Genomic DNA, 25,481 nt, shown 5'->3' on the forward strand with positions numbered 1-25,481 from the left:
CTCCTCCTATAAAGCCCTTCCCCCTACGTGCGCCACTACAAATTTCCAATTCCTCTTTCTTGGTTCCTACCAAACTCTCATTCCCTCAGCCCAACTTTCAACTGTTAGAAAACTACTCTGACTCAAGCGGAAAAAAAAAATTTTTTTCTTTTTGGTTTTGTTCAGGGGAGAAAGTCAAAGTCAAAGTCAAAGTCAAGGACGGGGAGGGAAATAATTGTCTGGTACCATCAAAAAGTGAAAATGTGTAGAGAAAGGGTGATTCATCAGTCAAAATAGAAAATAAGTTCTTACTATGGGCCAATTATTGTACCAGGCATGGGAGATATGGTAATCAAGATAAGGCCCACTCCTGACAGTAAACTAGCCAGGAAAAATAAATAACTAAAGTAGTATCAATGAGACATAGGACCTGTGCCATATGGTCATAACATAGTCTTAGAAACCAAGGAAGGCTTCCTATGAAAAAAGATTAGCCAACAGTACAGCAACATTTGAGAGATAACACGACATACTCGAGGAACTGCAAAAACTATAGTATACCTGACATACAGAGACAAGGGAGGAGGCTCAGAGATCATGGAAGTCACTTTAAGGAACTGAACCTTATCTCAAAAAGTAAGTCTCTGAAGGAGACTTATTTGAGGAGCATAAGTATACCTTTACAGAAGTCTCTATCAGCCTACTTCACCCACTGCTGTAAAGGCGATTGAGAAGGGGAAGGTGTGAGGAAATAACAAAAAGCGAGAGACTGAACAGTGCTTCAGAGACTTTAGAGTATACTCAGACATCTTAGGTTAAAGCTACAATGCTTGGAACACGGGTGCTCAATCATATGCCTCAATATGTACTACATGCAAAAAGGAATTATGGAGATGAAGAAGAATCAAGAGCTCAAACAAACTTACATTACTGTCTTAACTGAGAAATCTTATCAAGAACTGTATTTTCGTAAAATTAAAGATACAGCTCTTACTGTTTTTTGTCTATTATTTTTAAACAATATTGGTTGGTAATTTTTGTTTTTAACTCAGTTCAATTTAAAAGACACTATTCACCTTGTTATACATATATCTAAGCATGAAGTCCAGTAGAAATGATTTCCCTTTACGAAAAGCTCCTGCCACGGATACCACTACTATGTTAAGATCTCGTATGTGCTCCTGTAGCAATATCTGCTCCAAAGCTTCTTCATCAAGCTCAAAGTTATGGTCATCTTCATGAGCAAGAACAATCTGTACTGGACATGGTTTCTTCATAACCTCATCAGAGTTTACTAGGTCATCATCTTCATAATTCTCACCTAGAGTTAAAAAAGAGAGAAACAGGTTACCTTAATTCCTGCATTCTAAACTTTTCCTAAAGGATCACAACTAAAGCAAAATTTCAAATAACTTCTCCTCCATTATAGGTCATTTGGAAATAGTTACAAAAAGTGATGCTCAAACACACACTGGATTTCTCACTCCCTCTATAATAGGACCAAGAATACCAGTCAGTTTCCTACTATATATAGAGTTAAGCAGGAATACTAAGTAAGACCTCTATCTCAATCAGGTCTTAACAGCTAAATGTGAGCAGCAGCTGTTCTTGAACACTGTATTATTCTGTAAACAACTTTTGCTACTGTATGCACACAGAAACTAGATATAGTGAGTGGAAAATCAATTTCACCTAATAATTCAGATTCCAATTTCCCTATAGGCATCACCTGGAAATTACTCCAAGTTACAAAGATTAAAATATACATATAAATTGTAAACATTATTTTCCATTCTGAAACTTAAAGGGTTAAGGTCCTAAGAAATTTCCAAAAATGACACGATAAAGCTAATGGTTCCCTAATTTAATAAGAGTTACCTAAAAGTATAGCATTCCTTATTAAAACAAAGCACAGGATTAATGTTTTAGTGGAAGACATAAGAAGAACAGTCAGTGAGGTGCAGAGTGAAGCATAAGAACAGTCAATGAGGTGCAGAGTTTCATCTGTCTCTAGGGCCCTTTTTCACCAAACACCACAGACACCCCTTCAAAATTATACAGCTCTTAAAAAACAGCTATACAAACTCTTTTGTTCACTCAGCACACCAAAAGAAGTTAACCTTTGCAGAAGAACTTTACTGAATAGTGATGAAGAAATAACTATAGAATATGTAACAGGAGAGAGAGTTTTTTAAAGTTTAGGTTTCTGTTTTGTTTTCTGTTTTTTGTTTGTTTTTAAACCCACATAATAGCTAGTTTCAGAGACTATGTACCTTGTCTGCCTTTCTTCCCTATCAATTGCTTGATCCCACTAGCAACACTCCTGGGGACCTTATCCTCTCCCACATCAACATTTTTAAGAGACTTTCCCCTTGAGATTGTCTACTAAGTGCCAGTTTCCAATCTAAGGAGACATACAGTATCTACTGTGTTCGATGCAATGACAGCCCCTCCTCACCGAGGAGACAGCCAGTCCACTGAGGAGTGGCACATTATTAGTGCACCAATACCTTATCCACACAAACACTATTCTCAGCGCAAAGATTATATACTTACATTAATGAATTTTTAATTTCTTTACAGAAAGAAACATCTAGCTTATTTGATTTGCAAAGACTATTAGAGCCTTTACCTTCACATCACAAGGCACATTTAACTGTACAAAGCAAAATCAACACTATTTCAAAAGGTGTTGCAAACAGTAACAATATAATGTAATATAAAGAGCAGTCAATTTCAAAGGAGAATTTTTGAAAGTAAAAGCAATCAGTATGTAATTAAAAAGGATATTATCACTGCTTGTTTCAGTGCTATACAGATATAGCCGGGTATGCTATTTGAATGCACAAAAAGTAAACCTTCCAGGAAAAGTACAACATAGTTAAATTCCAATTTAATATATTACCAAACAGTATGCAAATTGTGTGATTAAAACCTTCCAAGCCTAATTAGTGGTTAAGAATGAACCAGGAGGGACTTCCCTGGTGGCACAGTGGTTGAGAATCCGCCTGCCAGTGCAGGGGACATGGGTTTGATCCCTGGTCCGGGAAAATCCCGCCTGTGCTCTAGAGCCCATGAGCCACAACTACTGAGCCCACGTGTCACAACTACTGAAGCCCGCGGGCCTAGAGCCCGTGCTCCGCAACAAGAGTAGCCACCACAATGAGAAGCCTGCGCACCGCAACGAAGAGCAGCCCCCGCTCGCCGCAACCAGAGAAAAGCCCACGTGCAACAATGAGACCCAACGCTGCCAGAAGCAATAAATAAATAAAATAAATAAATTAAAAAAAAAAAGAAAGAATGAACCAAGAAGCAAAACTGCCTAGATGCGTGTCATTTAACTTCTCTATGCCTGCTTCCTCATCTGTAACATGGGGATAATAATGGCACCTACCACATTAAGTTGTCATCAGGATTAAATGATTTGAAATGTGCTTGATACATCGTAAGCATTACAGGTACTTGTCATTAGGGTAACAGTAATTTTAAAATAATCAATCCTACAGAAAAGCTTTTATTTACGCCTTAAAATGCTAAAACTCTACAGTGACCTTCAATTGACCAGTGTAGCTGTGTAACAACATCACCATCTACCCATATGCAGGCACAAACCTGAGAGCTGTCCATGATACATCCCTCTTTTTCCTTTCCCCTAAATTTAACCAATAACGAAGGTCTTAAATTTGTCTTCATTCAAAATCTACTGATACCATCCCTATTCTCATCACCACCATCTTCTCTCACTTAAAGTGGTATCGAACTGGTCTCCCTTCTTGCCCCGTCCTCCAAACCAATCCTCACAGAGTAGCAACTGAATAATACGGTTAAATGTAAACGTGATTGGGCTTCCCGGGTGGCGCAGTGGTTGAGAATCTGCCTGCCAATGCAGGGGACACGGGTTCGAGCCCTGGTCTGGGAAGATCCCACATGCCGCGGAGCAACTGGGCCCGTGAGCCACAACTACTGAGCCTGCGCGTCTGGAGCCTGTGCTCCGCAACAGGAGAGGCCGCGATGGTGAGAGGCCCGCGCACCGCGATGAAGAGCGGCCTCCGCTTGACGCAACTAGAGGAAGCCCTCGCACAGAAATGAAGACCCAACATAGCCAAAACTTTAAAAAAAAAAAAAAATATATATATATATATATAAATGTAAATGTGATTAAGTTACTCTCCTTAAAATCACTGATACAGAGCATTAACAACTAAAATCCTACACGTGCCTCATAAAATCCTGTACTCACTGCCAAATCTCTCCTGCCCCATTTGGTGCTATTTTCCCCTGTGTAAACTACAAATAGACAAACTAACCTTTTTTCAGATCCTTATGCTATTAAGCTCTTTCTAGACTCTTATTTCACCCATGATATTCCTCTGCCTGGAATACTCTTTCCCATGTTGTTACCCTACTTAATTCCTTAAGTTTCAGTTTAAATGTCATTTTCTCAGGAATATCTTCCCCCAAGGTTCCTAACCAAATTTAGTCCTCCTACACTCTCCCAATCTTAATCCACCCATCATTTGACTATTTATGTAAGTACTTATTTATTACATGTCTCCCCTCCTAGATTGCCAATCCTCTCTGCTTAAAACCCTCAATTAGTTCCCCACCATAACCAGAAAATAGAGGGAAAAAAAATCTTCTAAATTCCTTACCATAGCCTCCACAGTTCTGTGTGATCTGGCCCCTGCAATCCGGCCCTCTTGCTATTCCTTGAACAGGCCAAACCTGTTTCCCACCCCAGAATCTTTGTCCTGTGTTCTCCCCCGTCTGGAACAGATCTGTCCCTAGAAATTTACGTGGCTTGCTTCTCCATCATCTAGGTCTCAGTGCGAATGTTATCTCCTCCATGTGGCTTTCCTCAACCACTCAGTCTAAATTACAGACCCCTCTCCATCACTTTAACAAAACAGGGTTTTTTCCACAGCCCTTTTCAGTATTTAAAATAACTTTTTTCATTTGTTTACATGTGTGCCTTATATCTCCCCCTCCGTAGAAAACATGTGCCACAAAAATAAGGATCCCAATCACCCTACTGACCACTCTCTTAGAACACGCTTGGCACCTAGCAGGTGCTTAATAAATAGTTCTTGAATGAATGAAATTTACATATTTTACTCAGGAGTTTTACACGTGTCCCTACCTATTTTATAAGCAAATTTGACAATCACATAATTAGTTTGGGGAAATACTTCTAGCAACTCAAGAGTAGTATATTTATCACAAAATTACAATTAAAAGTATGAAGTTCTACCAAGTAACACATTTTAATTAAAAAGAACTCAAAATTAATAAGTGCTAAAGTATCGTAATGACCAAATTTGGAGATTGCTGATTTTGTTAAAACCAACAAGTAGTCTTATTCTTAATGTAAAGAAAGCATTAGTTGGTTTCTTAAAAATAAAAACAAACCATTTGGCAGGAAATCTTTGTTACCTTAAAATTTCACCTAAATTAATTGACTACAGTGGCCAGTTTTCTTTTATTAGCACGAATAAAGATAGATATTGCAGATATACAGGCAGCATATTTGTCACTATTTCTAGTCAACAGACCTCTAAAGGGAAGTGTAGCGAATATGTTTCACAGGTATCATGGAGTACAATGACATGATTCAGCTACATTTACTCCCCCATCATAATTCCTCTACTAAATTTGGACTAACTACAGATAAAGTACTTCATTCTTCAAACACTGATATAGGCCACCATATAAAAGAGAATTACATACAAATTTCTTTAGAATACCTATAAATATTAATACTCTGTGTTCACCTACAATTAGAAGTCTTCTTAAATTTAGCATTACTTAAGATTTCAAACTGAAGTTAAAATCTATGTAGAGAATAGTGATTTTATCTCCACTCTTTAATGCCAAGAGATTGCTGGGAAAAGATTTCAGCCCTCCAATAGATTTTCCTAATTCACTGTTCCAAGTCAGTTCTCCCCAACGTAGACCTTTCAGGGTCAAAGCTGAAAGACACCTACAGACAATCAACTGTTTCTCAAATATTTCTCCATACCTTAACACTAAGCATACCTAACCTATTTACCACAAGGCCTACAAAAAGACACTGTCTTAGTAAAAAAGTGGGGAAAGAGAGATGACTAGGTGGAACACAAGAGGATTTTTAGGGCCATGAAACTATTCTCTATGAAGCTAATGGTAGAGCTATATCATCATACATCTGTCAAAACCCACAGAATATACAACCCCCAAAGTGAACCCTAATGTAAACTACGGACTTTGGGTGATAATCATGTGTCAATGAAAGTTCACTGATTGTGACAAGTGTACCACTCTGGTGAGGGACGCTGATAGGGCGAGAGGCTGCAGGTGTGTGAGGACCGGGGGTGGGGGGTGAGGGGTTGGGGGGTGCGCATGCGTGTGGCCAGACTCTACTTTGTGCTCAATTTTGCTGTGAACCTAAAACTGCTCTAAAAAATAAAAGTCTATTAAAATAAAAAGACACCTGTCTTTTTTTATTGCTATTTAATCATACTTTACCTTAAATTTGCCAAATTCATACATTCAGCACATATTCCAACAGGAAAATTTACACTTCAGGACTGACCTAGGTACATTTGCAAACTTCAATCTTAATCATAAACTACGACAATAAAAAGGTGCTACAAATCTGCATTACAATGTTCCTAACATTAGATTACATCAACCCAAAACTAAACTTGTAGAAAGAGAAACAAGTAAAAAGTATTTCATTTTTCAAAAGCAGTGAAAGTATACTTTAAGTTATTATTCACATTCCAAATAAAAACTTGTAACAAATTTTTATGGAGAGTAGCCTGGACTCAGTGCACTCAGTCTATCTATAAAAATTAGCTATTCAACAAAAGCAAAGTGATATTTTGATGTCTGGTACTTGGACCTCAACATTTATACTCCATAACAAAATGAAAATAGTATCTAAGTATTCAAAAGTTTAATCCAGCACATATATTTTTTTAAATTTATTTATTTTTATTTATTTATGGCTGTGTTGGGTCTTCGTTTCTGTGCGAGGGCTTTCTCTAGTTGTGGCAAGCGGGGGCCACTCTTCATCGCGGGGCGCGGGCCTCTCACCATCGCGGCTTCTCTCGTTGCGGAGCGCCGGCTCCAGACGGCGCAGGCTCAGTAATCATAGCTCACGGGCCCAGTTGCTCCGCGGCATGTGGGATCTTCCCAGACCAGGGCTACGAACCCGTGTCCCCTGCATTGGCAGGCAGATTCTCAACCACTGCGCCACCAGGGAAGCCCCCAGCACATATTTTAAAAAGCCTTAAAAAGGTTATACCATGGTAAACCTATTTGTAGATATTTATTATAAGAAACAAAGATGCTAACACAGATATATAAGTTGGTTTATCAGTGTTATTTATGGTAGTGAAAATTAACGTTAAATGTTTTTTTTAATATTTATTTATTTATTTATTTATTTGGCTGCGCCGGGTCTCAGTTGTGGCATGTGGGATCTTCATTGCAGCATGTGGGATCTTTTTTTTTTAGCTGTAGCATGCAGGATCTAGTTCCCTGACCAGGGATAGAACCCAGGCCCCCTGCATTGGGAGTGCGGAGTCTTAATCACTGGACCACCTGGGAAGTCCCTAATGTTAAACGTCTTAAAACTGGAAATCGGCCTATTTTTTTTTTTAATAAATTTATTTATTTTTGGCTGCATTGGGTCTTCGTTGCTGTGCCTGAGCTTTCTTTAGTTGCAGCAAGTGGGGGCTACTCTTCGTTGTGGCACATGGGCCTCTCACTGCGGTGGCTTCTCGTTGCAGAGCATGGGCTCTAGGTGCGCGGGCTTCAGTAGTTGTGGTCCATGGGCTCAGTAGTTGTGACACTCGGGCTCTAGAGCGCAGGCTCCGTAGTTGTGGCGCACGGGCTTAGTTGCTCCGCAGCATGAGGGATCTTCCCGGAGCAAGGCTCAAACCCGTATCCCCTGCATTAGCAGGCGGATTCTTAACCACTGCACCACCAGGGAAGTCCCGGCCTAATATCTTAACTACATGTTGACATATTATGCAGCTTTAAACCACATACACACATTTTAAAAAAATCAAAGGTAGTCTTCAAATCAGTATAAAATAAGTGGGGAAAAGGCAAATCACAAAGTAGTACAAATCTTCCCCAATTCTGTTTTGCCTTGTTTTTAAAAACACAGGTACACTTACTTGGGAGTTGCGGGGGAGAGAGAAACAACATTTGAGGCTTCTTCTTCCAGTCATTAGAGTAACTGCTACCAGACTGGCCCTCTGCCACAAACTAAAAATCTAAACAAAATATATGAGGCACCTTTTTTCAAGCACTGGACAACAGGCAGAAGAGAGTAATCCTCGAGAAAAGGTCACACACACACACCCCTCCCATCCACTGCCACACTCTGCTAAGAACAATTTCCTAAACACAGCGTGGGGAACCAAAGCACAAGCAAAGATCTGAGTTCAGGACTACTAAAAGCAGTTGGAAGCTGTGCAGCAGGACGGAGAAAAAGGAACTATGCAGAGATAGAGCCCAGAAGTCCTTGGCCAAGGGTGATAAGCTTCACAGGTGCAGGGGAACACACTATGCAAGGCTTACCAAAAAGCAGCAACTACAGGGTTGTAAGAAGAACAGAGATACCAGAAGTCAAACAGTACTGGGACACTGGCATTTTGGCCCAGCCATGATGAACAGATGAACACTTCAGGCATCAAGCTGAAACACCAGAAAGGCCACATCTTCGAATCAAAGACCCTGTTCTAGAGTAAGGCCTACTGAAGATACACCCAAACAAAGCCCAATACTAAGACTTGAAAAGAGGGGAGACAGTTTGGAGATTTAGTCACCCTCAAGTTAGGAGGATTGCCTCTAAGCTTTCCACAGATCTACACTAAAAAGTATAAAGCCAAGCCTCCAAAAGCTCAAGAGCAATTAGTAACTGAACTGCAAGTAACAACAAAAACTAGATAACAGAATCCAGAATCTCCACAACGTGTAACGTAAAGTATATGATCAGAAATTATTAGAAATGCAAAGAAAGAAGAAAATGTGGCCCACAGTCAAGAAAAAAAAGCAGTTGATAGAAAGCAATCCTGGGACTTCCCTGGTGGTGCAGTCGTTAAGAATCCGCCTGCCAACGCAGGGGACAAGGGTTCAATCCCTGATCTGGGAAGATCCCACATGCTGCGGAGCAACTAAGCCCGTGCACCACAACTACTGAGCCTGAGCTCTAGAGCCCGCGAGCCACAACTACTGAGCCCGAGCTCTAGAGCCCGTGAGCCACAACTACTGAGCCCGCGTGCCTAGAGCTCGTGCTCCACAACAAGAGAAGCCACCTCAGTGAGAAGCCCGCGCACTGCAACAAAGAGTTGCCCCCACTCACCGCAACTAGAGAAAAGCCCGAGCACAGCAACAAAGACACAACACAGCCATAAATAAATATATAAATAGATAGATAGATACATAAATAAATAAATGCAATCCTGCAATGGCCCAGATGTTCAACTTAGCAGATAAAAGCTTTTAAGAAGACATTGTAAATATGTTCAAGGATTTAAAGGAAAATAAGTTCTTAATAAGTGAATACTTAGGGAGTCTCAGCCAATAAATAGGCTATTAAAAAACAAATGAATATTCTAGAACTGATAAGTACAATAATTAAAATGAAATATTCACTGGATGGACTTAACAGCAGATTGCAAACAGCAGAACAAAGGGTCAGTGAACTTGAAATCAGACCAAAGTTCTCTAATTCAAAGAAGAAAAAGAAAAAAGAATGAAGAAAAACTAACGGAGTCTCAGGGACCTGTAGAGCTACATCCAATATGCAGTTAGAGTCCCAGAAGGAGAACAAAGAGAAAAAACATTGAAAAAATATTTGAAGATATAATAGTCAAAATGTTACTAAATTTGGTGACAGAGACTTACAGATCCAAGAAGCTCAGCAAACTTCAAGTAGGGTAAACACAAAGAAAACCACATCAGTCAGACTGCTAAAAACCAAAGGGGGGAAAATTTTTAAAGAAGTGGTGTGGTGGGGACTTCCCTGGTGGCGCAGTGGTTAAGAATCCGCCTGCCAATACGGAGACATGGGTTCGAGCCCTGGTCTGGGAAGATCCCACATGCCGCGGAGCAACTAAGCCCGTGCACAACTACTGAGGCTGCACTCTAGAGCCCGCGAGCCACAACTACTGAGCCCACGTGCTGCAACTACTGAAGCCCGCACACCTAGAGCCCGTGCTCCGCAACAAGAGAAGCCATCGCAATGAGAAGCCTGCACACCACAACGAAGAGTAGCCCCCACTCGCTGCAACCAGAGAAGGCTCAGGCACAGCAACAAAGATCCAATGCAGCCAAAAATAAATAAATAAATTTATAAAATAAAAAAAAAAGAGTGGTGTGGTGGAGGGAATAATTCAAATGACTGCTTCTCATCAGAAGCAATGGAAGCCACAAGACAATAAAACGATATCCTTAGAGTGCTTAAAGAAAAAAAAGAATGTCAACTCAGACTTGTATATTCAGTGAAAGTATTATTGAAAAATAAAAGCAAATAAAGAAAATGAGCAAAAGAGCTAAGCGAATTTGTCACCAGCAGATGTGCACTACATGAGATGCTAAATGATTCTTCAGGCTCAAAAGAAATGATACCAAATGGAAAGCCTCTTCATTCCCTCCTATAGTATCCAAAGTAGTAAATAAATGGGTACAAAAATAAAAGACTGGTTGTTTCCCCCAAGTAATTTCCTTAAGAGATAACTGATCATTTAGAAGAAAAATAATAGACTGTAAGGTGGGGTTTTTAAAAATTAAGACAAATGTTGTGGGGACAAATAATTAAATTCATTCTAAGGTTATTATGATTTTGAAGTGGAAACTGGTAAAAACACTGATTCTAAATGGACTTTGATACATTAAAGATGCATATTGTTAGCTATAGAGCAATGACTAAAAAAATAAAGAGGTATAGCTAAATAAGCCAGTGAGGAACCAAAATGAAATATTAAAAAATATCCAATTAACCCAAAGAAAAAACAAGACAAAATGAACAAATGGAAAAGAAATAGGAAGATGGCAAACTTAAACCCAACTAAATCAATGACTAAATTAAATGTAAATACACTAAACATTCAAAAAAGACAGAGATTGTCAGACTGGATAATAAAAGCAAAACAATATACCGTGTATAGTAGGGGCACGTTTAATATAAAGAGACAGAGATAGGTTGAAAGTAAAAGGTAGGAAAAAAGATACACATGCAAATAACCATAGGAAAAATGGTGCTGCTATATGAATGTCAAAGTAGACTTCAAGAGTAAAAGTATTTTTAGATATAAAATGGGTCAACATCAGAAAAACATAAAAACCCTAAATAAGAGATTTAAAATACATGAAGCAAAAATTTAGACAATTAAAGAGAAAAATAGACAAATGCATAATCATACTTGGAGATATTAACAACCCTCTCTAAATAACTGCTATAAGGAGACAAAAAATTACCACTAAGACTATAGAACATGGGGACAGACACCAAAAACAACGGGAACTACGAACCTGCAGCCTGTACTGAGCCAAACACTGTAAGTTAAGCAAAATGAGAAGACAGAAAAACACACAGCAGATGAAGGAGCAAGGTAAAAACCCACCAGACCTAATAAATGAAGAGGAAATAGGCAGTCTGCCTGAAAAAGAATTCAGAATAATGATAGTAAAGATGATCCAAAATCTTGGAAATAGAGAAAATACAAGAAACGTTTAACAAGGACCTAGAAGAACTAAGGAGCAAACAAACAATGATGAACACCACAATAAATGAAATTAAAAATTCTCTAGAAGGGATCAATAGCAGAATAACTGAGGCAGAAGAACGGATAAGTGACCTGGAAGATAAAATAGTGGAAATAAGTACTGCAGAGCAGAATAAAGAAAAAAGAATGAAAAGAACTGAGGACAGTCTCAGAGACCTCTGGGACATTAAACGCACCAACATTCGAATTATAGGGGTCCCAGAAGAAGAAGAGAAAAACAAAGGGACTGAGAAAACATTTGAAGAGATTATAGTTGAAAACTTCCCTAATATGGGAAAGGAAATAGTTAATCAAGTCCAGGAAGCACAGAGAGTCCCATACAGGATAAATCCAAGGAGAAACACGCCAAGACACATACTAATCAAACTATCAAAAATTAAATTCAAAGAAAACATATTAAAAGCAGCAAGGGAAAAACAACAAATAACACACAAGGGAATCCCCATAAGGTTAACAGCTGATCTTTCAGCAGAAACTCTGCAAGCCAGAAGGGAGGGGCAGGACATATTTAAAGTGATGAAGGAGAAAAACCTACAACCAAGATTACTCTACCCAGCAAGGATCTCATTCAGATTTGATGGAGAAATTAAAACCTTTACAGACAAACAAAAGCTGAGAGAGTTCAGCACCACCAAACCAGCTCTACAACAAATGCTAAAGGAACTTCTCTAGGCAGGAAACACAAGAGAAGGAAAAGACCTACAATAACAAACCCAAAACAATTAAGAAAATGGGAATAGGAACATACATATCAATAATTACCTTAAATGTAAATGGATTAAATGCTCCCACCAAAAGACACAGACTCGCTGAATGGATACAAAAACAAGACCCGTATATATGCTGTCTACAAGAGACCCATTTCAGACCTAGGGACACATACAGACTGAAAGTGAGGGGATGGAAAAAGATATTCCATGCAAATGGAAATCAAAAGAAAGCTGGAGTAGCAATTCTCATATCAGACAAAATAGACTTTAAAATGAAGACTATTACAAGAGACAAAGAAGGACACTATATAATGATCAAGGGATCGATCCAAGAGGAAGGTATAACAATTGTAAATATTTATGCACCCAACATTAAAAACCTTCCAACAAACAAAAGCCCAGGACCAGATGGCTTCACAGGCGAATTCTATCAAACATTTAGAGAAGAGCCAACACCTATCCTTCTCAAACTCTTCCAAAATATTGCAGAGGGAGGAACACTCCCAAACTCATTCTACGAGGCCACCATCACCCTGATACCAAAACCAGACAAAGATGTCACAAAGAAAGAAAACTACAGGCCAATATCACTGATGAACATAGATGCAAAAATCCTCAACAAAATACTAGCAAACAGAATCCAACAGCACATTAAAAGGATCATACACCATGATCAAGTGGGGTTTATTCCAGGAATGCAAGGATTCTTCAATATATGCAAATCAATCAATATGATACACCATATTAACAAATTGAAGGAGAAAAACCATATGATCATCTCAATCGATGCAGAGAAAGCTTTTGACAAAATTCAACACCCATTTATGATAAAAACCCTGCAGAAAGTAGGCATAGAGGGAACTTTCCTCAACATAATAAAGGCCATATATGACAAACCCACAGCCAACATCATCCTCAATGGTGAAAAACTGAAACCATTTCCACTAAGATCAGGAACAAGACAAGGTTGCTCACTCTCACCACTATTATCCAACATAGTTTTGGAAGTTTTAGCCACAGCAATCAAAGAAGAAAAAGAAATAAAAGGAATACAAATTGGAAATGAAGAAGTAAAGCTGTCACTGTTTACAGATGACACTATACATAGAGAATCCTAAAGATGCTACCAGAAAACTACTAGAGCTAATCAATGAATTTGGTAAAGTAGCAGGATACAAAATTAATGCACAGAAATCTCTGGCATTCCTATACACTAATGATGAAAAATCTGAAAGTGAAATTAAGAAAACACTCCCATTTACCATTGCAACAAAAAGAATAAAATATCTAGGAATAAACCTACCTAAGGAGACAAAAGACCTGTATGCAAAAGATTATAAGACACTGATGAAAGAAATTACAGATGATACAAATAGATGGAGAGATATACCATGTTCTTGGATTGGAAGAATCAACATTGTGAAAATGACTCTACTACCCAAAGCAATCTACAGATTTAATGCAATCCCTATCAAACTACCACTGGCATTTTTCACAGAACTAGAACAAAAAATTTCACAGTTTGTATGGAAACACAAAAGACCCCGAATAGCCAAAGCAATCTTGAGAACGAAAAATGGAGCTGGAGGAATCAGGCTCCCAGACTTCAGACTATACTACAAAGCTACAGTAATCAAGACAATATGGTACTGGCACAAAAACAGAAATATAGATCAATGGAATAGGATAGAAAGCCCAGAGATAAACCGACGCACATATGGTCACCTTAACTTTGATAAAGGAGGCAAGAATATACAGTGGAGAAAAGACAGCCTCTTCAATAAGTGGTGCTGGGAAAACTGGACAGGTACATGTAAAAGTATGAAATTAGAACACTCCCTAACACCATACACAAAAATAAACTCAAAATGGATTAAAGACCTAAATGTAAGGCCAGACACTAACTCTTAGAGGAAAACATAGGCAGAACACTCTATGACATAAATCACAGCAAGATCCTTTTTGACCCACCTCCTAGAGAAATGGAAATAAAAACAAAAATAAACAAATGGGACCTAATGAAACTTAAAAGCTTTTGCACAGCAAAGGAAACCATAAACAAGACCAAAAGACAACCCTCAGAATGGGAGAAAATATTTGCAAATGAAGCAACTGACAAATGATTAATCTCCAAAATTTACAAGCAGCTCATGCAGCTCAATATCAAAAAAACAAACAACCTAGTCCAAAAATGGGCAGAAGACCTAAATAGACATTTCTCCAAAGAAGATATACAGACGGCCAAGAAACATATGAAAGAATGCTCAACATCATTAATCATTAGAGAAATGCAAGTCAAAACTACAATGAGATATCACCTCACACCGGTCAGAATGGCCATCAGCAAAAAATCTACAAACAATAAATGCTGGAGAGGGTGTGGAGAAAAGGGAACCCTCTTGCACTGTTGGTGGGAATGTAAATTGATACAGCCACTATGGAGAACAGTATGGAGGTTCCTTAAAAACCTAAAACTATGGCTTCCCTTGTGGCGCAGTGGTTGAGAATCGGCCTGCTAATGCAGGGGACACGGGTTCGAGCCCTGGTCTGGGAAGATCCCACATGCCGTGGAGCAACTAGGCCCATGAGCCACAACTACTGAGCCTGCGCGTCTGGAGCCTGTGCTCCCCAACAAGGAAGGCCACGATAGTGAGAGGCCCGCACACCGCGATGAAGAAGTGGCCCCCGCTTGCTGCAACTAGAGAAAGCCCTAGCACAGAAACGAAGACCCAACATAGCAATCAATCAATCAATCTTTAAAAAAGTAACATTTAAAAAAAAAACAACAACTAAAAATAGAACTACCATATGACCCAGCAATCCCACTACTGGGCATATACCCGGAGAAAACCATAATTCAAAAAGAGTCATGTACCAAAATGTTCATTGCAGCTCTATTTACAATAACCAGGACATGGAAGCAACCTAAGTGTCCATCAACAGATGAATGGATAAAGAAGATGTGGCACATATATACCATGGAATATTACTCAGCCATAAAAAGAAACGAAATTGAGTTATTTGTAGTGAGGTGGATGGACCTAGAGTCTGTCATACAGAGTGAAGTAAGTCAGAAAGAGAAAAACAAACAAATACCGTATGCTAACACATATGTATGGAATCTAAGAAAAATAAAAAGAAGGTCATGAAGAACCTAGTGGCAAGATGGGAATAAAGACACAGACCTACTAGAGAATGGACTTGAGGATATGGGGAGGGGGAAGGGTAAGCTGTGACAAAGTGAGAGAGTGGCATGGACATATATACACTACCAAACGTAAAATAGCTAGCTAGTGGGAAGCAGCCGCATAGCACAGGGAGATCAGCTCGGTGCTTTGTGACCACCTAGAGGGGTGGGACAGGGAGGGTGGGAGGGAGGGAGACGCAAGAGGGAAGAGATATGGGAACATATGTATATGTATAACTGATTCACTTTGTTATAAAGCAGAAACTAACACACCATTGTAAAGCAATTATACTCAAATAAAGTTGTTAAAAAAAAAAAAAAGACTATAGAACAGATAGCCCTGTCCACATGGTAGATGAGCCACATGTAATTTTTAGTTTTCTTTAGTCACATTAAAAAGTAAAAAGAAGAAAACAATTTTAATATTACTTTATTTATTAACCCAATATACCCAACATACTCTCATTTGGACTCAAAATCAATATTTTAACATTAAGATATTTACATTCTTCTTTCATACTGTCTTTGAAATCTACTGTGTATTTACACTTAACAGCACCTTTCAATTCAGACACTAAATGCTTATCAAAAACACATGATCACTTAGATTTCATAAAATTTACAACTGAAGAGGTAGATTCACATACACAAGTTGTTCCAAACACACTTAAAGTTTTCCAATAACTGAATCAAACACCTAAAAATCATTTTCCATTGATATGTACATCCATACTGACAAAATTACTTGTTTTTAAAATATAAACTAAAATTAAATTTAAAATTCATTTCTTAATCACAGTACCCATTTTGCTTTTTTTTTCCCTTTTAAATTTATTTATTAATTTATTTATTTTTGGCTGCATTGGGTCTTCGTTGCTGCGCACGGGCTTGTTGTGGCGAGCGGGGGCTACTCTTCATTGTGGTGCGCGGGCTTCTCACTGCGGTGGCTTCTCTTGCTGTGGAGCACGGGCTCTAGGCACACCGGCTTCAGTAGTTATGGCGCACGGGCTTAGCTGCTCCGCGTCATGTGGGATCTTCCTGGACCAGGGATTGAACCTGTGTCCCCTGCATTGGCAGATGGATTCTTAACCACTGCGCCACCAGGGAAGTCCCCATTTTGCCTTAACATGCATATAATTGACCGAGGCTGACCATTTTTCCATGCATAATGTTTGTTTCCTCTTGTATGAACTGTCTATTCATAACCTAGGCAGCTTTAAGAAAACAAAGAGTGTAAATTACAACCCAGAAGTCCCTTTAATTCTATAGTAGCAAATTATTAAATGCTTAAACAGTGTATTTTGCAGATAGTTTTCCAAAAAAAATGATGTGCTGCTTGCATATTTTAGAGTACAGTGGGGTACCTTGTATACAATACATAATTAATGTTGGCAACTAATCAAAAAGGTTTATAGTTCCTATATATTTGCTTACATAATATATCTATGATTTACTTCTTACAGAATGCTCAGTCAGGAACATTTTGCTTCAGTTTAACATTATAAAGCAAATTGTGTTTTTCCCATAGGAATAATGTGGTTCCCTCAACTGAAGGGGGGTAAAAAGCTGGAACTGCCTATAAACACACAACAGATAGCAAAACTGGTTAAAGCCCCATCGCTGCCTCTCTTATAAGCACAAACAGGCAAAGCCTCAAATTGAAATGGCTTTACTTTCAATAACCCTACCCTGCTTTCATGACCTTTATTACAATTAAGATTCCCACAATAAAGGTCAAAATTCAAATTTATAACTATAAACACTATGACCAACTCGAAATTAAGGATCATTGGCTAATGAGCTGACGTTAATAATCCAGCAAAAAAATCTGGAGTCAGTGCTTAGCACAAAAAAATGTACTCTGCTCTCTACTTTTTTTATATTTTCTTCAAATTTTGGAACTTTTTTCCTTTAACTATGACCTCAAAAAAAAAAAGTATATCATCAAAAGTCAAAAAAAATTTTAAGTAAAAAAATTATCACTCTAGAAATAAAGCATGGCATTTTAAATCTACAGAAGTGAGGAATAAAGAGTACGAGTTATATTCCAGGTTCAAACTATCATGTTCAACAAAGTACAGCTGTGAAAGACAAAAAATATAACTGAAGAAACATAGATCTCTAGGTCAATACAATTACCAGTCATTTTTGTTAAAAGGGACAGACTGATTAACAATGTGGGAAAACTTTGATAGAATGTATGTATGTATCAGCAAATCCATAAAACTCTGAACCAAAGAGACCATTTTCTTAAAGGCACTATGTACAGTCTTCAAAATGCTTAAAAACTGGGTAAGTGAGCTATCAAAGGAATAGGTTTTTAGCTTCAAAGATGATTTGAGAGGTTTAGAAAGAAAATTGATCAGCACTGAAAATTCAGTGGGAACTGTTAAATGCCATTACAGATGGACTGAAGAATTTTCCAGTAATGTTACCTGGAAGTTAAGAAGGAATTCACTATTTGAAATCACTATCAACAAAACAAAGTTTTTCAGGAAGTGAATGCATAAGTAAAGCCAAGCAAGAGACAGCAATGCATAGTTTCAAGGCAAACTTGACCTAATTGTTAGAATCTCACTCAAAATAGTTCAGCAACAAAGCACTTTCAAAGTGGAAAAAGCAAGGAATCACTGAAGACAGCATTTGCTATTCAAAGTTTTAAAGCATCACCAAGCAAAATATGAACCAGATGATAATAACTTTGGATATATTTATAAGGTCTTTGGAATAATGCAGACCTCCTAAACTTGCTAAAGCAAATTCTACCAGGGAAAGAGGGTCTCCTGACCTGCATTTTTATCTTGCTCTTAAGAAAAGGCCCTCGGGAATTCCCTGGCGGTTCAGTGGTTAGGACTCTGAGCTTCCATTGCAGGGGGCACGGGTTCAACCTGGTCAGGGAACCAAGATCCCACAAGCCCTGTGGCACGGCCAAAAAAAAAAAAAAAAAAAGTCAATCAATTAATTCAGCCAATCTAGTTCAAGAAAAAAAAAAAGCCCTTAAAAGGTTGTGTTAGTATTAAGTATATAATCATTACTAAGTAATAATATATTTATATTTATGCTAGATATCTAATTTATGCTCTTAATAAATGCCTGAAATTTTCTTGTCCAATTTTCTTTTCATCTATTTTCAAGATCAAGCATGATATAGAATGAAACAGATTCCCTAAAACAAAACTCAATTAGAAACAATGCAAACTTACAGGAACTAATGATCTGACTTAACACTGTTTACCCAAGAACCAATTAAGTAGTAAGGTCTAAGGTCATGGATAAAGAGAATCCAGGTGGTCTTCACTGCCTAGAAATGGGGACTTCAAAAAGGCAACAATGCACAATGACTACTAAGACTACTGAGCGAAAAGCTGATGGGACAGATTATAATGGCTAGATTAACGCCTAACCTGAATCAGTCTTAACATTACAAAGAGACAATCAAAAGTTTTGTGGTTTCTGATTCGATGCATCAGGAAGCACAAGACACCGTCAAAGATGTATGTCTGAGGAAAAATTTTTTAAAACATGAAACTGATCAAGCCTCTAGATCTAACTATGGGAAAGGAAAGATAAGAGACACGTTCACCACCACCACCACCACAGAGATGGAGTCAGAAAACCCTAGAACATAGGAAATTCCACTGGACAAACAAACCTGGACAAATAAATTGCAAGAGCAAAGGGGGAAAAGTGGGGAAAAAAGGGGGGAAAGAGACTTAAGAGCCGTATCAACCAAATGCAGTATGTGGGCCTTGTTCAAGCAAATCAACTATAACAAATCTGAAACAATCAGGGAAACATGAAGTCTGGATATTTGGTATTAAGGAATTATTTTTCTAGCATGATAATAGTACCACAGCTATGTTTTTTAAAAATCTTTAACCTTTTAAAGACACAAAACATTCATACAATCTGTTATTTGCTTCAAAATAGTCTGGTAGGGAGACTGGCTATGGAAAATAGATAAAACAAAGTGGCCATTATATTGATAATTGTTTAATTTGGGAGATGTATATACACAGGTTCCTTATGTTGTTCTCTTTACTTCTGTACATATTTGAAAATTCCATAATAGTTAAGTTGTTTTTTTTTTTTTTAAGTGGTGAAGCTAACAAAGGCTTTATTAGGAAATGAAGTAGATCTAAGTACGAAAGATAGAGATACAGGCTACAGCTCTTAGAAGCGAGAAAAAGTCTCTCAAATATTCTAGAACACTACTTCTCAATCTTCTGCTTCCACAGCATTTTAGTGATTGGGAGGGGCAGGAGGGTGGTGTGAAGGATCAAAACAAAATGTTTTCAAAATATACAAGGTAAAGTGACTATAAAATTCTGAACCTACCCCATCACTCCCCTCACCCCACTTCTCCAGAAATACAGTTCTAAACACATATCAATTCTTGCCTCCTAAAATCTGGAAGAAAAAACCCTATTCTAAGAAATGTATTACTAGTTGGCTAACTAAAAGAATATACTCAGTCTTTAGAAGGGAGAACTGAAAGGAATCAGGTTTAAAATCAAATGCATTAAACCCCTAAAAAGAAAACTTTAGGCCCAGATGGCTTCACTGGAAATGTGGTGAACTACCAACCATTTAAGAATGAAATTATACAAATTCTACACAGACTTTTACAGAAAAAAAAGGAAAGGAACATTTTCCAACTCATTTTATGAAGCCAATATAATTATGCCAATATCAAAACCAGACAAAGACATTACAAGAAAACAAAACTACCGACCAACATCCCTCATGAACAGACATAAAAACCCTTAATCAAAATCCAGTATTCAGAATACATAAAGAACTCTTACAACTCAATAAGAACAATTTTTAAATGGGCAAGAGACGCTTCAAAGAAGATATATGAATGATCAATAAGCACATGAAAATATACTCACACCATCAGATGCTAAGGAAATACAAATTAATACCACAATGATATACCACTACATACTCACTGAAATAGCTAAAATTTACAAGACTGACAAAAATAGAGTTGGTGGGAAACAACTAGCACTCATATATATTTCTGGTGAGAGTATAAAGCGATACAACCACTTTAAAAAACTTTCTGGCAATACATTATATAAAGTTAAGCACATACCATACAACCAGCAATCACGCTCCTAGGGACTTAAAAGAGAAATTAAACATATGACAACAAATAACTCAAACACAAATGTTTGTATATTGGAGAAGCGGACATTTTTTAACTCCTACAAGTGTTTTAAGTTTTAAGCATCAAGAGACTATGCATACACTCCCTAGAATGTCAAGAAATTTTAGGACATTCAAGTTCTAGTACAGATGCTTGAAAATTAGCTTCAATAGAGCTGGAAGAACTGAGGCCTGGATATTGCCCCACGCCGCCAAGGTGACCCAGCAGATCTGTGACAATGTGCATGCTGTGAGCCACAATAGTGCTTGAGTCTCAGCCAATCTTCCCAGTGTAAACACGGCTGCTGCTTCCCTTTCCACCTTCTAAATCTCGAATACATTTCTCTTTCAGCCAATTCCAGCTCAAATCATTCAAGGAAACATGTTTCTGGCTCAGCTGATCTCACACAACCCCAAGTCACCATAGTAAGTAGCAGATGTTACAAAATCCTATAATCCATACAGTCAAAAATGTATATTTCTTTGAAGCTCACTGATTCCAGATAAACCTGGGCACTTAATTTAGACTTTACCTCCAACCAGCATGTCAACTTTAGGAAGTCACTTAAACAACTTGACTTTAAGATATTGCGCTGGCTAATTAAGGACATTTTGATGATATCTCTAAATTGCTTTCCAACTCCATTATGTCCTGACTCTAAGATCTACCTTCTTCTTATTTTTTAATTTAAAAGAACTGAGTATAGAAAATTCAACCAATAAACATGATCTTTGATCGTTGTGCATACCTGTATGTTAGTTCTAAATGTATGAAGTTTTACAATACTTATTTTTTAGAGATACATACTGAACTCTTTGTGGAGGAAAAGACATGATGTGTAGGATTTGCTTCAAAATAATAAGGGAAAGAAGGAAGTGCCAGGGAAGAAAGGGAGTAAACATGAAACACAATAGGCCATAGGGACTTCCCTGGTGGTCCAGTGGTTAAGACTCCACACTTCCACTGCACGGGGAGCAGGTTTGATCCCTCATCGGGAACTATAAGATCCTACGTGCCACACGGTGCGACCAAAATAAACAACAACAAAAAAAGGCAAAACAATATAAAAGGTGAATTCTAAAGGGCTTCCCTGGTGGTGCAGTGGTTAAGAATCCGCCTGCCAACGCAGGGGCCATGGGTTTGAGCCCTGGCCCGGGAAGATCCCACATGCCGCGGAGCAACTAAGCCCGTGAGCCACAACTACTGAGCATGCGTGCCACAACTACTGAAGCCCGCGCGCCTAGAGCCCATGCTCCGCAACAAGAGAAGCCACCGGAATGAGAAGCCCGTGCACCACAACAAAGAGTAGCCCCCGCTCACCACAACTAGAGAAAGCCTGCGCACAGCAACGAAGACCCAACACAGCCAAAAATAAATTAAAAAAAAAAACAATAGGCCATAAATTAATAATTGCTGAAGTTCGTAATTGTTGAATGTGGGAAATGGGTTCATTACACTATTCTCTCTACTTCTGTATGTGTTTGAAATTCTCCATAGTAAAGTGTTTATAAAAAATAAAATTAGCCTCAATACTTAAAATTAAATCTAATATATCACTCACAGGGGCTTCAGAGATTATGCAGCCAAATTCACTCTTTTTAAAGATAAGGAAAACACAAGACTAGACCACTGTTTGGAGGGAGAACTGGGCGTGGTCTTATTAATTTAACGTTATTTCCTCTATATTAGTGCTTCTCAAACTTTTAAAATGCATATGAATCACCTGGGGATCTTGTTAAAATGAATATTCTGATTCAGGAAATCTGGGATGGAGCCTGAAACTGCATTTCTAAATAACTTCATGGTGATGGCAACATCAATGGTCCTCTGAACAGAACAGAGTACCAAGGATCATGATATTTTAGAGGTATTTAGTACGTAAAGGTCGTTCAGTTTATTTTACTTCATGTAGTTTCTAGTGATGCTACTGTTTTCACTGAAGGAAAAAAAAGTTTTCAAGCTAAACTATAATCCTCCATTTTTCCTGGGAGACTGCTAATACTCTGATAAAACTAAACACTCCAGTCGAAGTACTGTGGATTCTGTATAAAGTGAAAAGAGGCAGTGTACTTAGACATCCCTACTTTAAGAATATAAATGTACAAATTTGGTCTGGAGTCATCATCAGTCACCAGGGTGAGCTTTTAATAGCAGGCTTCCCTCTCCCTGCCCAAAAAGATGCCGCCTGGAATAAGAATACTGACAAAGACACAAACTTGGACTTCAAAAAAATTTAAGGAGAGAAGCAGCTACTACAAGAAAGGGTTTAACTATTTGCTCCTATAAAATAATGTTATTAATAACTTATAAAGTTAAATTTCTCTCATATAAAACTGGAACTATGATGCAAACTGCAAAAATAAAAACTATAAAGACTCCAGAAGACCTACTAATAATGTCAGATATCAGATACTTTCCCCCATCAGCTTTGCCCACTTGACCAACAAGACCATCCTAAATAACCAAGCTTTAAAAATACTTTTAAAGGGCATATAATGTAGTTCATATTTCCTTCCTTCATTACTATCAAATCAGGAGATAAACAAAAAGTTGTTTTCCTATAAGATTCAAACATTTTTCACTTGAAATCTACTGTTTCCACAGTAACCAGCACTGATGTCACAGAATCTTTGCTGTTCCCATTTTAAAAATACTGAAGATAAAAATGCTTTTATGCATTTATCTAAACAGATGAAGAAAATTGTAAAATAGGTTACAAAATATTTTTCCCAAAGTTTATCATCAAATATTAACCAGCTCTTAAAGCATACATTTAAATAAGAAGTAAGTATACTCCATAGCATAAATAATGGTTCAGGAGACTCTAAGCAACAAGACAAAAATTCAGAAAAATTCTATTTAGGTTCCGCAACTTAGACTCCTCAGTAAGGTTCTTCTCTATTTTCTTCTAAAGGAAAGTCTTGCAGAAAATCTCACCCAAGTCACCCAAAGGGTCTGGCATCTTTTGTACCTTTTTTCAAAGGGTGGGGAGATACACTCTTGTTCTGTGGTCCAGATTTTTAAAGAATTAGAGTACACAATACTGAAACTTTTTGAATTTAATTTATACACTCTTGTTCTGTGGTCCAGATTTTTAAAGAATTAGAGTACACAATACTGAAACTTTTTGAATTTAATTTTTAGATAAGTTACTTATAAGCTAGAGGGAATTCTTACACAAATGCACAGAAGAGACAAGGTTCCTTGTTCACTGAAGTATTGTTTGTAACTGCAGAAAAAAAAAACTGGAACCTAAATATCCACGGATAAATAAACCATGAAATAGAGAATTAAAATTAATGAATACGATTAAATGTGTACACATAGATAAAACTCAAAACCAATGTTGAATGAAAAAACAAATCAAGCCACAAATACATAGTTCAAGCCACTTACTAAAAATTTTTAAATATAGCACTATACCATATATTGTTTATGGAAAAAAATAAATATATATATTATAGGACTATTAAAAAACCAGGAAACATACATACTAACTTCAAGATAGGTGTATATCTAGGGAGGGAGGGAGGGAGGGAAGAGGAAAAAAGAAAGATGTCAGGAGAACACTAACTGTACAGTAACATTTTATTTCTTTAAAAAAAGGATTCAAAACAAATATGGCAAATATTATGTATTAGATCTATGCAATGGGCACTTGGGCATCTATTATATTTTCCTCTGTCATTTTTGTAAGTTTGAAATACATTACAATTGTTTCTAATGAAGTATTTTAAGTTGCTTAAGAATTTACTTCCATAGGGAAAGGAACTTATTTATTGAATGACTCTGTAACTTTATGCTGGGCACTGTGAGAGGAATCCTCTCAACAACCCTGTGACTTAGCAATTATCCCCATTTCAGAGAAGAAATGTGGACATTCAAAGAAGTTTAAAAAAAAAAAAATTCTTCCAAGATTCTACAGCTAAAAAGTAGTATAGGAATCAAGATTTCTATTTAAGTCTTTTTATTAAGCCCATGCTGTTTCCTCTATACCAAACTGCCTTTCAGCGTTACAGGATAGTTCTTATAAAGATCAATCTTTGTCCCCCAGTGGTATAGCCATAGAAAGAAGATTCAAATCAGCCCATATTTTTAAAAGATGCTTATCACTTAAAGTAAATCCCTGATATTAGCTCATCTATTCTTATGAGTAAAAAATAACAAGTACAGATTATGTATGGGCTTAAAGGGTTTGGTTTTATTTGGGAAAGGTGGACTGATAAGCATCCTGTATTTGAGATTTTAAGGTCTGGATTAAACTGGATTTCTGGACAAAAACTAGAGTAACCAAAATAATCAAAACTACAAAAACACATAACTATTCCTTGACATAGCAACAGGAAAAAAAAAAAAAAAATGTTTGCTACAGAATAGTCGATTCATCTGAAATTTAATTATACATGGGTCTGAAACCAAGTTATACTGTCAATATTTAATAAGCCCCAGCCACACTGTAAAACAGTGAGTCCCATGAACACTAAAGCTTAAAAGAACCACCTGGGTGGCTTGTTTGGACTACAGACTCTTGATTCTCATCTCCAAAGTTGATTTAGCTCAGATATGGGGTCCAGGAATCTACATCTGTAACAAGCACCCCCCTAACAACCACCAAGGCAATTCTGATGCAGGGGTGAAAGGACTAGAAGTGGGGATGCATAAGCCTT

General features: G+C 37.6%; 1 protein-coding gene across 5 annotated transcripts in view; it reads right to left on the reverse strand.

Annotated features, from left to right (window-relative positions):
* Nucleotides 1-25,481, reverse strand: part of ATL2 (atlastin GTPase 2) — a 67,944-nt gene that overhangs the window by 32,306 nt on the left and 10,157 nt on the right. For 4 of the 5 annotated variants that reach the window (XM_068564267.1, XM_068564269.1, XM_068564268.1 and 1 more), the window contains exon 2: nt 1,056-1,300. The exons of the other annotated variant lie outside the window; for it this stretch is intronic. In XM_068564267.1, coding sequence (XP_068420368.1) covers nt 1,056-1,300 — 245 coding nt within the window. The remainder of the gene's footprint in view (nt 1-1,055; nt 1,301-25,481) is intronic. 5 annotated transcript variants of the gene reach the window in all.

The sequence above is a fragment of the Eschrichtius robustus genome, chromosome 15 (genome assembly GCF_028021215.1).
Source record: "Eschrichtius robustus isolate mEscRob2 chromosome 15, mEscRob2.pri, whole genome shotgun sequence".
NCBI lineage: Eukaryota > Metazoa > Chordata > Mammalia > Artiodactyla > Eschrichtiidae > Eschrichtius > Eschrichtius robustus.